The sequence below is a fragment of the Haliotis cracherodii genome, unplaced genomic scaffold (assembly GCF_022045235.1).
Source record: "Haliotis cracherodii isolate W230 unplaced genomic scaffold, xgHalCrac1.p SCAF_11, whole genome shotgun sequence".
Classification (NCBI taxonomy): domain Eukaryota; kingdom Metazoa; phylum Mollusca; class Gastropoda; order Lepetellida; family Haliotidae; genus Haliotis; species Haliotis cracherodii.
This window is the reverse complement of record NW_027266266.1, coordinates 47,755,078-47,769,425: the sequence shown is the minus strand read 5'-3', so window position 1 is coordinate 47,769,425 and position 14,348 is coordinate 47,755,078. Positions and strand designations below refer to the sequence as shown.

Here is a 14,348-nt window from a genome sequence, read left to right as displayed (position 1 = left end):
ACAATGTGCAACATCTCAACAGTTCTATCAGGCAATGTGCCTATATATGGGTGAGTGATGTGTGGTACAATGTGCAACATCTCAACAGTTCTATCAGGCAATGTGTCTGTATATGAGTGAGTGTTATGTGGTACAATGTGCAACATCTCAACAGTTCTATCAGGCAATGTGTCTGTATATGGGTGGGTGATGTGTGGTACAATGTGCAACATCTCAACAGTTCTATCAGGCAATGTGTCTGTATATGAGTGAGTGTTATGTGGTACAATGTGCAACATCTCAACAGTTCTATCAGGCAATGTGTCTGTATATGAGTGAGTGTTATGTGGTACAATGTGCAACATCTCAACAGTTCTATCAGGCAATGTGTCTGTATATGGGTGGGTGATGTGTGGTACAATGTGCAACATCTCAACAGTTCTATCAGGCAATGTGTCTGTATATGGGTGGGTGATGTGTGGTACAATGTGCAACATCTAAACAGTTCTATCAGGCAATGTGTCTCCAGGTCTTGGGTAAGTAATCCCTCCAATAACACCGTCAAAACACCTTCTCCAGTTCTTGGGAAGGTAGGTCCCTCCCCGTCACAAACACAGTCTGAAGGATTTAGAGAGGTACTTTCCCACGGTCTTTTTTAGCGGCCTAAAAACCCACCAATTTTATTTGAACCTTTGTTTGCAATGACCCTTCTTTGTATAGACATGATGTATTCTTTGCCGCATACCCAATTCTTTCAAAACTACCAAGCACTTTGGGAGAGATAGGGACTCATCTTCAGTTCCGTACACAGTTTCAAAGATGTAAATTAATAAATAAATTGAACGACAACTTGTGGTCATGCATTATTTTACATTCTGCTTTTCTGTCATGCTGGCATGTCTGTTTGTTTGTTTGTTTGTTTGTTTGTTTGTTTGTTTGTTTGTTTGTTGTTTAACGCCGCTCTAAGCAATATTCCAGCTATATGACGGCGGTCTGTAAATAATGGAATCTGGACCAGACAATCCAGTGATCAATACCATGAGCATCGATCCACGCACCTAGGATCGATGACATGTATCAACCATGTCAGCGAGCCTGGCCACCCGATCCCGTTAGTCGCCTCTTACGACAAGCATAGTCGCCTTTTAGAGCAAAAATGGGTTGCTGAAGACCTATTCTATCCCGGATCTTCCGACCTCCGCCCTCTGAGCCACGAGGAACTGAAGCACATGGTGATGAGGCGCTTCAACAGGTCAACCGGAAACGCGCAGTCAATCAACCCCAATCCGGTCAAGGACGCCAATACCCAGAGGTCCCCTCGGATACCAAAGGTCGAGGTCAGACAGCCAAAATAACTTGCTTGCATGACAGACCATTAGTGTGAATACCTGTGTACATGTATTATATACATACAACTTTTAATTCAACTATTTGATTTGATAACCGTTATAAGGTGGTATGTGATTATTTATTTTTTCTAACAATTTACAGTTTTATCAACTATTGGTTTGTATGTTTTTAATTGTTTGCTATTATATGTAGGTACACCCAAATGTGCAATAAAAACTGATGGTTAGATTTGTTATACAAAACATTTTACCTAAGAGTTTTATTGTTTAAAGGACCGCCTCCGTGGCCTAGTGGTAGAGCAGTGGCATCCATCACAAACACATGCAAAGGCTAGTCAATTATTTCACCCGGGAACACATGGTACAAGTCAAAATAGGTACTTGCATCGGACCAAATGTTTGTCACTGATGGGTCAAATTTAGAAATGTCCGCCACTTATATACTGAAGCTTAGACGCTGTGGGAATGTCATCCATTCCCTCCTACATGTGTCTTGGAAGAGACCCGAGGTGTTCTGTTACCTGATTCAGCGGGAAAGGTTGAAGTGAGGTGAAATGGGTATGACATGGCGTTCAAGATTATTGCTCTTATATAGCCACGTGCATTCACACACTCACGTGCGTGCGTGCGTTGAGTATGTGTGGCTGGTTGTACTCGTCCGGACTAATGCCGATTTACAGTGCTAGCCCACTGAGATACCATGCCGCAGTTTAACATGAATACCCTACTCAGACACAGTACACTGACGTCCTTGCCTTAGCCCCTTAATGCCGAGCGCCAGACAGGATAACAACAAGTACCATCTTTTAACATCTTTTGGTATGACGTGCTAGGAATTGAATCAACGACCTTCCGCTCTCCGGGCCGACGCTCCATCCGATAAACATCAGTGGAGATCCCAGGGGAAAAACTGTTTCTAAAATTTAGAGTATGTTTCCATATATGGAGAACCCAATAACAGAAGATCTGTCTTAAATAGGGACACTGCATAGTTGTCGTGACCTTGCCTCTATCACACGCATATTTTAGACTTCAACACGATCCAAATTAAACTGACAACTCTGTGAAAGACACAAGTGTATAAAGTCTGCACAAATGTTTACTTTTTAAAACGACACTCCTTCGCATCTTCACACTTTAAATGAGAAGTAACGCGCCCGCTTGTCGGTAGTATCAGCCAGACAGCCTTGTGGAACACTAGCTGTACTTCTCCTCCTCCAGGTATAGTTGCTAATGTTTCCATGCCGCTATGTGGCGAATCTTAACTTTTTTTTGGTCAATACCTCATCCTGGGCCCACTTGCACAAAGCGATCTTAGCGTTAAGGCTATTGTAAGCCTATGCTAAAGTATGGGAGTTACGATCATCTTAGCGCTTTTGTGGCTTTGTGCAAGTGGGCCCAGCAGGGGTTGCTGGGGACATATTATAACCCGGAATGCCCATGAGAAGAGAAGCATAGGTTGATGGAGACCTATTTAACCCGGAATCCCCAAAGGGAGACCAGGGCCCACTTGCACAAAGCGATCTTAGCGTTAAGACTATTGTAAGCTAAAGTATGGGAGTTACGATCATCTTTGTGCTAAGATCGCTTTGTGCAAGTGGGCCCAGGTGTTCTGTTCCGGCCCACTTGCCCTGTCTAAGCGCCAATATTGCTTTGTGCAACACAAACGCTTGCCTGTTACTGTACCTATAGTTAATGACAAACCTCTCCAGCAGGTGATCTTTTGTTTGTTTGTTTGTTTGTTTGTTTGTTTGTTTGTTTCTTGTTTAACGCCGCATTCTGCAATATTCCTTCTATATGACGGCGGTCTGTAAATGATCGAGTCTGGACCAGACAATTAAGTAATTGACATCATGAGCATCGATCCACACAATTGGGATCGATGACATGCATCAACCAAGTCAGCGATCCTGACCACCCGATCCCGTTAGTCGTCTTTTACGGCAAGCATGGGTTGCTGAAGACCTATTTTACCCCGGATCTTCACGGGTCAGTTGGTGACTTAAAGGTAGGATAGTTTTATCTAACGAATCTCTAAATATCTCTCTCACATCATCACATAAAGGGCAGAATCTACTAGGCGCTATCAAACCCCCCAACATCAGGTGCTCTATCAAGACCTGTTACCTTCTGTATCTACTGGGCGCTATCAAACTCCCCAACATCAGGTGCTCTATCAAGACCTGTTACCTTCTGTATCTACTGGGCGCTATCAAACTCCCCAACACCAGGTGCTCTATCAAGACCTGTTACCTTCTGTATCTAATGGGCGCTATCAAACTCCCCAACACCAGGTGCGCTGTCCAGACCTGTTACCTTCTGTATCTACTGGGCGCTATCAAACTCCCCCAACACCAGGTACGCTGTCCAGACATGTTACCTTCTGTATCTCCTGGGCCCCGATTATGTTTCTAGGTTTGTCAGCACCATACCCGTGCTCGTGGGTTTCACCGAAGTGGTAAACGTCTGAGACCTGCATCACTTCGGGCTTTCCTCCCACATGAAGCTGACACGCCGTCATATAACTGGAATACTGTTTAAAGCGGCGTTTAACCCAACTCACTCACTCACTCACTGTACCTACTGGGCGCTATCAAACTCCCCAACACAAGGTGCGCTGTCCAGACCTGTTACCTTCTGTATCTACTGGGCGCTATCAAACTCCCCCAACACCAGGTGCGCTGTCCAGACCTGTTACCTTCTGTATCTACTGGGCGCTATCGAACTCCCCCAACACCAGGTGTACTGGGTGCTATGAATCTGTTCCATTTACTGTAAATAATGTTCAAACTAAAACTCCATTTTATTAATTTTCAGAATCATGATAGCTTTCCTTGTTCTAATCGGATCTGTAGCAGTTTATGGGTGAGTCGTATAAGCTATAGTATATCAGATCAGATGCAGTTTATCTGAGTGTGGTATAAGCTATATATCATATGAGATGTAGTTTGTAGATGACTGGTATAAGCTAGCATCAGATGCCGCTTGTAGGTGCGTGGTATATGCTGGATTATCTGGTCAGATGCAGTTTATGGGTGGTATAAACTGGTATATCAGATCAGGTGCAGTTTATGGGTACATTGTCTGAACTAGTATATCAAATCAAGTGCAGTTTATGGGGAAGTGGTATAAACTAGTATATCAGATCAGGTGCAGTTTATATGTAAGTGGTATAAATAGAGAATCTCACCCGAGTGTCTTTTGATATCAAATATATCAACACGAGTTGATAAAATTGGAAAAATTCCGAGGCTTGCCGATGATATTTGCCACTTTTATCAACGAGTGTTGATATATTTGATATCAAAAGACACGAGGGTGAGATTTTATTTATCATCCAACATCATTCTTTCAACTTTTTCAATTTGTAGACAGTAATTAGCAGTGTCTTCGGTATAAAAAGTACTGCAAACAGCTTCAGTAGCAGAGCCATTAGTGATGTCGTTTGATTGTGACGTCATGGTAACCAGTGATGTCACAATGGTCTGCAAAGCATTGTGATGTAATTTCATTGCAGCGATATCTAAAGTGTAGATATCGCTTGATCTCATCCAAGAGATATCTCCTGTGGGAGCCAGTTTTAGATGATAAACTAGTATATCAGATCAGGTGCAGTTTATGGGTACATTGTCTAAATCATTTATCAGATCAGGTGCAGTTTATGGGTGGATGGTATAAACTAGTATATCAGATCAGATGCAGTCTGTGGGTACATTGTCTTAATTATTTATCAGATCAGGTGCAGTTTATGGATGGGTGGTATAAACTAGTATATCAGATCAGATGCAGTTGGTTGTCCGCACCATAACCCGTTCGTGGGAAACGTCTGGGACACGTTTGAATTCACATTTCCCCCAGCCCACCTTAGAACTGGAATAATTTTGAAAGAAGCCCCAACTCATCGGGGGCTTCTCTGCCTGCAGAAAACACTACTCCTGCATCCACACCAACCATCACCAGCTGCTCCCGAGCCAGGTGGTCAGCAACGTCATCGCCGACATTGACAAAGATGGCGACGGCATTGTGGAACCAACAGAGGTCCAGGCGGAGTTCGTCGCCAGATATGACGTTGACAGTAGGATAATCATTATGATAAGAATCTGTGCCCTGTAACCTATGCTTGTTGCAAGAGTCGTCTGAAGCGTCGGTTGATTTGTTGTTTTACGTCGCACTCGGCAATATTCCTGCTATATGACGGCGGTCTGTAAATAATCGAGTCTGGACCAGACAATCCAGTGATTGATATCATGAGCATCGATCCACACAATTTGGATGACCTGCATAAACCAAGTCAGCAAGCCTGACCACCCGATCCCGATAGTCGCCCTTTTACCGATTGAAGTTCATCGCGTGGTTAAGCTCGGTGCCATGGCCATTTTCGCGTCGTTGCTCAAGCTTTCTGTCATTGAATATGAAATCCTTAAAGGGACGTAATCGCCCTTTGGTAATATAAAAAATATCATTCAAAGCGCGACAATGCAACAAATGGCCAAAATGTCGCGTTGTCGCATTGTCGCATTGTTGCGCTTTGGTTAATTTTGACACTTTTCGCTTGTTTCCCTGAGGGCGACAATGTCCCTTCTTGGATTCCATACCTGACCCTCGATTATTTTCAGGCCATTTTGATACAGCTGGCATATTGGTAACAAATATAGTTTCCATCAACCATGTCTTACCTAAATCGTCATCAATCAGTCAATTTGACATCCTATCTCCTAGTAGGGGCAGTACCGTAAACCCTCAAATAACGGCAAGGGACCCCAGACAGTATTTTGCCAATGTTAATCGCATCTCAAGAAGGGACTGGCCATTTGATAGTCTGGATATTTAGAGAATAATCAACGAGCTACGAGAAACAGATAATTCCGAATCTTGAGTAGATTATAGAAATATAATTAAGAATAAAGACTGCTCTACCCCATGTGTAGTGTATAAAGTATAGTTTTGCTGCTTGCGTCAGTGAGCTTTGACGTCATGATAGTTCAGGGCAAAACGATACTTTATTACACAACACATGGGGGTAGAGCAAACTTTATTACTTTTCAAAGAGGACGACTTTAAGACTAACCTCATGTTATATTGAAGCTGGGTTTAAAATCAAATTTGTAATGACCAGTTATGTAAACTGAAAATCCTCGAACAGGTATCATTGTGTGGCTCTTCCACCTAATAGCCTGCACCCTCACGTTAAGAGGCATATTTTACGTTTGAGACATAATAATACACCACTAAAATGGGAAGTTTTATTATTTGAATAGGTCATATTACATTGTTTGTTTACCCATAATCTTATACAACAATAAGTGGAATTTTTAAATTTAAGTTTTCATATTAATTTGCTTCAATTTAATCACGTGACTCAAACAGCGGTCGTTTTGCTTGACTTTAGTATATTGCTAAATGCCGTATGCTTACTAACAGGTGTTTATGAAACCTATCAAGCATTGCTCATTCCGCATCTTCCCGAGGCAAGAGAGTTAACTAACTTTAAAAGTCCAGTTAAAACCCTTGCCGAATCAGGATGGAATTCCTGGGCACGATCGTAGCGTCACCAGTGGCTGTTATGAGTTAAGTCCCTTCTATGCCTCTCCTATGGACCAATCAGATTCCTCCTCTCGTATCACTTGCGTTTGCTTCAAACAAAATAGCGGCGCCCAGTCAAGAGGATATGATCGACAATCCAGATCTATATTGTGAGAAAACGAGTCTTACATCGCGAAGTTCATCGAATCACGTGAGGACCTTGATTGAAAACTTGAAAAGATTTGGAAAATATCTGTCGACAATGAGTTGGCGGTGCACATACTGTGCAAATCCTGCAATCGACCAAAATCTGCATGACAGTTTACGAACCGGTTTTCGATTTCGGTGCGCGATTTTGATTGGACTATGCATAGGCACGTTAGTCTAGCCAAAATATAACTCCACATCTGCAGCCCAGTTCGGCAAGGGTGGAAACTGGACTTTTATAGTCAGTTAATTCTCTTGCCTCGTGAAGATGCTCATTCCCTTACCCAGAGACAGACATAATTCCTAGAGCACCAACGCCCGCCTCGGACAGTTTCAGATTGCTTTGGCACGGGCACAGTGGTGTATGTATGTGTGGGAGATGCCTGCGGCATGATATATGACTGACATCATCTTGCCATATTACTTCCCACGTAATATTATTCAAATATACTGAACCAAATTAAAAACTTCACAATCCTAAGGGGCGGTCGGGTAGCCTGGTGGTTAAAGCGTTCGCTCGTCACTCTGAAGACCCGGGTTCGATTCCCGACATGGGTACAATGTGTGAAGCCCATCTCTGGTGTCCCCTGCCGTGATATTGCTGGAATATTGCTAAAAGCGGCGTAAAATAAAACTCACTCACTCACTCACAATCCTAAATTTTTAACATTTTGACCAGTTATCATTGTGGGCCCTTATTGTGTATTTAAACAGTAATGGCCACGTATTGTCTTCAGATAACACAGGTGCAGGTGAATCGATCAAAATCCGAAACACTTCGAAACACAAGAAAACAAAAGTCTTTACGACCATTTGTCATGCCACGCCTTTCAAATGTGCAACGTGAACGTGCCATTGGCATGTTGCAGATGGGAACGTCCGTAGCTGAAGTCTCAAGGACGATGGGTTGTAGTCGACGGACTGTTCATGATTTACAGACGCGTCTACAGCAAACGGGTACCACCGCTGATCGCCCTCGGCCAGGTCGACCACGTGTGATGTCACATGCAGAGGATCGTCAGATTGTCTTACGTCACCTCCGTAACCGATTTTTGACGGTTACATCAACCAGAAATGAACAGTTTAGGGGTAGACAAAGTGCGCAAACTGTTCGAAACCGTCTGAGAACTGCTCACCTTCAAGCACGACGGCCATACTGCGGGCCGATTTTGACTCAATTACACTGACGTCAACGTCAATTGTGGGCACAGAGGCACTTACGATGGACTCAGAGGAATTGGAATCAAGTCGTCTTCAGTGATGAATCCCGATTTAATCTTCAATTTGCTGATGGTAGGACGAGGGTGTGGAGGCGCCGTCATGAACGTTACGCCCAGTGTTGTGTACAGGAAGTTGACAGATTTCGAGGCGGAAGTGTCATGGTGTGGGGTGCTTTCTGTGGCAATGCACGTTCCAGGCTTCTTGTCATCCGTGGCAACCTCAACGCTGCTGCTTACCGCGACCAGGTACTGGCACCAGAACTTTTGCCTTTTATGGCAGCACATGGACCAGGTTTGATCTTCCAACACGACAATGCCATACCCCACACAGCAATTTTGACAAGGAATTTCCTTCAGAATGCGGGAGTCAACGTCATGGACTGGCCGTCAAGGTCTCCCGACCTCGATTCCATCGAACACGTCTGGGATGGTCTTGGCAGAAGTCTGCGCACTCTACAGAACCAACCACATAATTTGCAAGATCTTGGCACCATTTTGCAGCAACAATGGCGTCGTCTTCCCAATCATGTGTTCACAAGCATCACAAGGTCCATGCGGAGGCGTTGTGTGGCAGTTGTCAACGCAAATGGTGGCCATACACGCTACTGAACTTGTGTGCCATCAGATTCTCGAGTTTCGGACTTATGATTTAAACTGTTGATGTTATTACCGAATACCGTAGTTGCTTGGAACAAACGATGGTTACCACCGTTAATTTAAATCCTTCTTTGGACATTAATTATTAAAAATTACCTTCTCTGATACATTTGTCCGTTATACATCATATATGGGATTAGTTTAAAAAATGTAAAGTTAATAATTTGACTATATATATTTATGCAAGTTTAAAGAAACTCCTTAACCGAAAATTGACGTGGATGCGCCATCTTGCTTGACAATAATGAAAGAACGGTGTTACCAAGGATGGAACTTGAACAGCGCCATGACGTCAGTCCATTATGACGTAATTCAAAAAGTGTACTTTATCGCAGGTACACTTCACTGAAGGATGCCTATTGTTCAGATGACGTGATGCAATCAATGTGTGTCGCGATGAACAATGGATGACGTTATATCGGCTTTTACTCAACAGAAAAGCGTTTTGACGTATTATGGCTTCAAATGAACACCCGACATTGAGAATCGCTGAATGCACATGTGCAATTATCGGAAGGCGTTTACACACGATCCTTCGACCCGTATGGGTAATATAATATAATTTTACACAAAACAAACCTGTTTGCTGGAAATGCTTGATAGTATGTTGTAAAAGGACAGTCATTGTGTGCCTTGAAGCAGTATTCTGTCTCTGACAAGAATTCAAGTGTATGATATTTGTACATGTATAATGATAAATACCCTGGCCCCATTCGACACCGTAGCTTCCTTACTCACCAACTCTCTCTCTCTCTCTCTCTCTCTCTCTCTCTCTCTCTCTCTCTCTCTCTCTCTCTCTCTCAGGTTTTACGCAAATATTATGTTGTTCCAGAAAACGGAAGTATCACAGAGGATGAGTTTGTAACACAATGGCATCGGCATTACCTCGACGTTCGCAACTTTGTTGGCTACCTCTTCCACAATTTCGACGTGAACAACGACATGAGTCTGACCGACAGTGACCTCGTCGCTTTGTCAAAAAATCTCGACACTGACGGTGGGTGTTCATTCATGATGACTCTTTTATGTTACAGGAAAGGGGCGAGGAACGGGGGGGGGGGGGGGGGGGGGGAGGGTTGACAAAACCTCCCATTACATGAATCTTGAGGTACTAACGCCCAATCTAAGTGAAGTATTTGTAGGTTCTTGATCCAATCAGATTCCACCTTTCTAAAGCAATTTGGCTTCGTGTCTTTACCCCCTAATTCGGAAATTTCGATTTGTTCAAATGAAAACACAGGACACAAATAGTCCTTCATTGTTTCTCACTTTGTCGCCAGTTTCAGAAAATGTGAAAACTTTGGCCTTGACAGTCTCTAAAACAGATGGAATGGCTGAACATATTAGTTGTCTCCCCTCTCTGTAACCCTTGACAACGGTTTATGTATTGCAGGAAATGGGGAAATCTCGATCGCAGAGTTCAGGACCTACATGATGAACGTAAGTCACGTAACAATACATTTTTGAGTGATGCCCTGGTACCTGTCTGCCAACAATTTTACCTTCTCCTGAAGAGTTAGGCACCGTGAGTATGACCCATGCTAAAACAAAATGGCAGCCGAGATGGGCATCTTCCTTAAAAGGACGTATTCTCTTTGGCATCGATCCTTTTATCACTAAATTACACATAACTAGAAATAATCAGAGAGAGGATGCTCTCTTTACCAGACTTCGTCTTGGGCATTGTGGTCTTGGTGCATATCTAAATGCTATTGATTAAGACATTTTTGCACATTGTACAGTGTGTAATCAGCTTGATAATGTAGCTCATTTTTTATTGCATTGCCAAAAGTATATTAATCACCGTAAGGTAATGGTGGAGTCTCTAACAGTTCTTAATACTGACTTCTCATTGGCTGGATTTTTATCTTCTAGGAATATTGTTCACCATGACGTTCAGAATGCCATTCTCGTTTATATTAAAGCGTGTGGCGGTTTTGATACTGTATAAAAGATATAGGTACTTAGCAAACCTTTATTATGGGCAAGGTGTAAATGGGCCTAGTTGCCCGAACACCTTTAAAACATTTTAATGATCAATCATCACCTGTCTGCCAAGTTTATTTGAAGCAGATAAGTCAACTCTGCGTGTAACTAGGTTTAATGTAATAACAAATCCAAAATAAATACCAAAAGACAAGCATAAACATCGACAATTAAAACCTAATGTCGAAAATGACCTGAAAATAGAAATTCCATAATGGTGTGCAACAATCTGATAAATTACAACCAGGGAGGCCACACCTCAACAAACAGGTAGTCATTTTGGTCACTTTGGTAACCAAAACGTCATTTACATGGCAACTGAAATTCCGTCACCAAGTTGGTTGGTTGGTTTGTTGTTTAACGTCGCACCCAGCAAAAATAAATAAACTGAACGACAATATATGGTCATGCATTACTTTTTATTCTGCTGTTCTGCCCTGCTGGCATGCTTGTTTGTTTTTTTACGCCGCAGTCAGCAATATTCCAGCTATATGACGGCGGTCTGTAATTGTCCGAATCTGGACCAGTGATCCAGTGATTAATATCATGAGCATCGATCCTCGATCGATGACATGTATCAACCACGTCAGCGAGCCTGACCACCCGATCCCGTTAGTCGCCTTTCACGACAAGCATAATCACCTTTTACGGCAAGCATGGGTTGCTGAAGACTTATTCGATCCCGGATCTTCACGGGTCAAGGAAAAATCTCGTATACATCTCTGACAAAATCGCGAAGGTGTCCGGTAAAAGGATTCTTTTCAGCACATTGGATCCAGATACATCGTTCATGATTACTTCACAACAGATTGAATAACAAAGTACAACGATTTTCATTTAGGAATATGTAATATGTTTTATTAAAACGTATTTAAGAAATATACGACGAGTGGGAGTTGGTTATCGTACAATAAAACACTGCAGGGAGAATAAACCATGACGGGCGCATCCTCTAGTATCACATTCTACTGACTTCCCCATTCGGTGTCACCCCTCCCTCCCCGCACACACAAACTACCACACCCAAAACCCACCCCCTTCCCAAATGTAACATTTGTTTATGACCCCGTCCTATAATTAATGACCAGTACCCACATTATTTGAAAAAAACTATTATTTTTTCATGCCGACCCCACACTTTCTCCGTGTAACTTTTCCATGAACCCAAGTAACCCCCTCCCCCTCTCTTACCCCTACCCTATGTCTGGGAGAGGCGTGAACCACTCACTATGTCACTATGAGACGTGTTAACACTTCGTATGTTTCAGCTCTACACCAACTGTGTTACAGCTCACGGCAACTGATGTCCGCTGTGAAATAAAACATCGTGATCGACATTCCAAATGTGTTTTGTTTGTCAGAGTGGGTAGGAGGGGTCCTATATTTGGACCACTGGATCAGCGTAGATAGGATATGAGAAAACATTTACATACTACAATACTTTTATGAATCAGAATTACAATACTTCCATGTTTTGGATTTATGACAACACAGTCTACAAAGTGTGGAGGTTTTCAGGATGCGTATCAATAACAAACACACCAACACACTTACTAACACGCACACACACATACACACACTCACTCACACACTCACACGCACACACACATACACACACACACTCCCACATACTCACACACTCATGCACTCATACACACTATCACATACACACACACTCACATTAACTAACAAACACACATACACACACTCACACATACACGCGTGCGCACGCACGCACACACACACTCACACATACACGCGTGCGCACGCACGCACACACATACACACACACACACACTTAAACACACACTCACACTCACACACACACTCACACACACACACTCACACTCACACATACTCACACGCTCATGGTTTCTTCATAGAACGCTCCAGGAGGGGATGCGATAGTTAGACCCGGCAGTACAGACTGCGATCACGTTCTAAGTGAAGCTTTTATGACCCATTACACAGTTATCATGGTCACGGCCTATTGCACATAAATGGCATTGGTTGAAGTAACTAGTAACACACAGAGATAGACCCATGTGAGAAAGTGACACCCCGTTAATTCCTGTTGCCTGGTCCAGGATCAAGTTTTGACCAAAGACTGTATGATGATTAGTTTCTGGTAACATGGGAATAGCCAGAGACGTACACACAGCTGAGTTTTGTTTATAACACTGATGACAGTGCAGGGTCCGTAAATATTGATTTTATATCATTTTGACGAATATTTAACATTAATATACTGAACCGCAAAAGAAACGTCACCCCAAGTAACATTGCATGAAAAGTTGTCATTTAAATATCTGGGTATTTTTTTTATTTAAAAAAAATTAACATTACCTTGTCCGGAAAAATGAAATTGATGATAAAAATACAAAGCAGATGACAATAAAACGGATCGCCCAAACGCATCACTGCAACGGTCATGGTACGTGAGTTCCGTGCAAATTGAAATGCACATGCGTTCCCCCATTTCTTTCCCAATAAAAATCCAGCCAGATCGGATAACATTGGTTCGTTATTGAATTGCTACCACATGCCAAGATTGACAAGAAATCAGCAACACCAAGCCCTTGGACGATTGCAGGTAGCCAATACATTTCAAGTCCACGTAAGGACCATATACAAGCTCCAGCAATCGTACCAGACCACCAACACAACAGATGACCGACCACGTAGTGGAAGACCAAGGGTCACCGCCCGACGTCAGGATCGTCAGATTGTACGACAGCATCTTCAAGATCGCTTTGTTACTGCTGCGGAAACTGCTCGACAGACCATGGGCACACACCAGCGACACATTATTGCGGACACCGTGCGTCGACGATTGCCGAGCAGACACCTCCACTGTCACAGGTCACAGGTCACACCGAGGACCCATTCTGACACCACGTCATTGCCGGGACCGCCTTCAGTGGGCAACACAGCACCAGCATTGGCGCCACCAGCAGTGGAGAAGAGTCCTCTTCTCAGACGACAGTCGTTACTGTATCTCAACAGCAGATGGCAGAGAGGGAGTCCGGCGACGCTGTGTTGTTGAGAGAGGCTCGTGGGGTGGTCAGAGCATCATGGTGTGGAGTGGAATTGGTCTTGCACAGAAGGTCGGCCCTGTGGTCTTCCAGAACAACGGTCCAGGGAGAGGCAATGGTGTCACAGCAGCTCGGTACATTGATCAAGTCTTGAGACCACACGCCATACCTCATTTCGCACGTCGCCGCAACCACGAGTTTCAGCATAACAACGCCCGTGCCCACACTGCGAGAGTAACACGAAACTTTCTCCAGCAGAATGGCATCAGAACCATGCAGTGGTCTGCCCTCTGTCCCGACTTAAATCCCACTGAGCACCTGTGGGACGAGCTTCAAAGACGGCTGAATGACGTCCGACCAAGGCCGACAACTGCAGCTGAACTGCGTCAGGC

The 14,348-nt window shown here is 43.5% G+C and overlaps 1 protein-coding gene across 1 annotated transcript; it reads left to right on the top strand.

Moving 5' to 3' along the window:
* The first annotated feature begins 2,464 nt into the window (after positions 1 to 2,464).
* LOC139455908 (uncharacterized) lies at positions 2,465 to 12,258 on the top strand. The gene is made up of 6 exons (XM_071237458.1): positions 2,465 to 2,549; positions 4,146 to 4,193; positions 5,252 to 5,403; positions 9,768 to 9,932; positions 10,329 to 10,375; positions 12,190 to 12,258. Exons 2-6 carry the CDS (start codon positions 4,150 to 4,152, stop codon positions 12,223 to 12,225), a joined length of 444 nt encoding a protein of 147 aa, XP_071093559.1. The 5' UTR covers positions 2,465 to 2,549; positions 4,146 to 4,149; the 3' UTR covers positions 12,226 to 12,258.
* Positions 12,259 to 14,348: the final 2,090 nt, after the last annotated feature.

Coding starts and splice junctions, on each gene's coding strand:
- LOC139455908 (XM_071237458.1), top strand. CDS start 4,150: ATGATAGCTTTCCTTGTTCTAATCGGATCTGTAGCAGTTTATGG. Junction 4,194..5,251: donor GGATCTGTAGCAGTTTATGG/GTGAGTCGTATA, acceptor CTCTGCCTGCAG/AAAACACTACTCCTGCATCC. Junction 10,376..12,189: donor TCAGGACCTACATGATGAAC/GTAAGTCACGTA, acceptor CGTATGTTTCAG/CTCTACACCAACTGTGTTAC.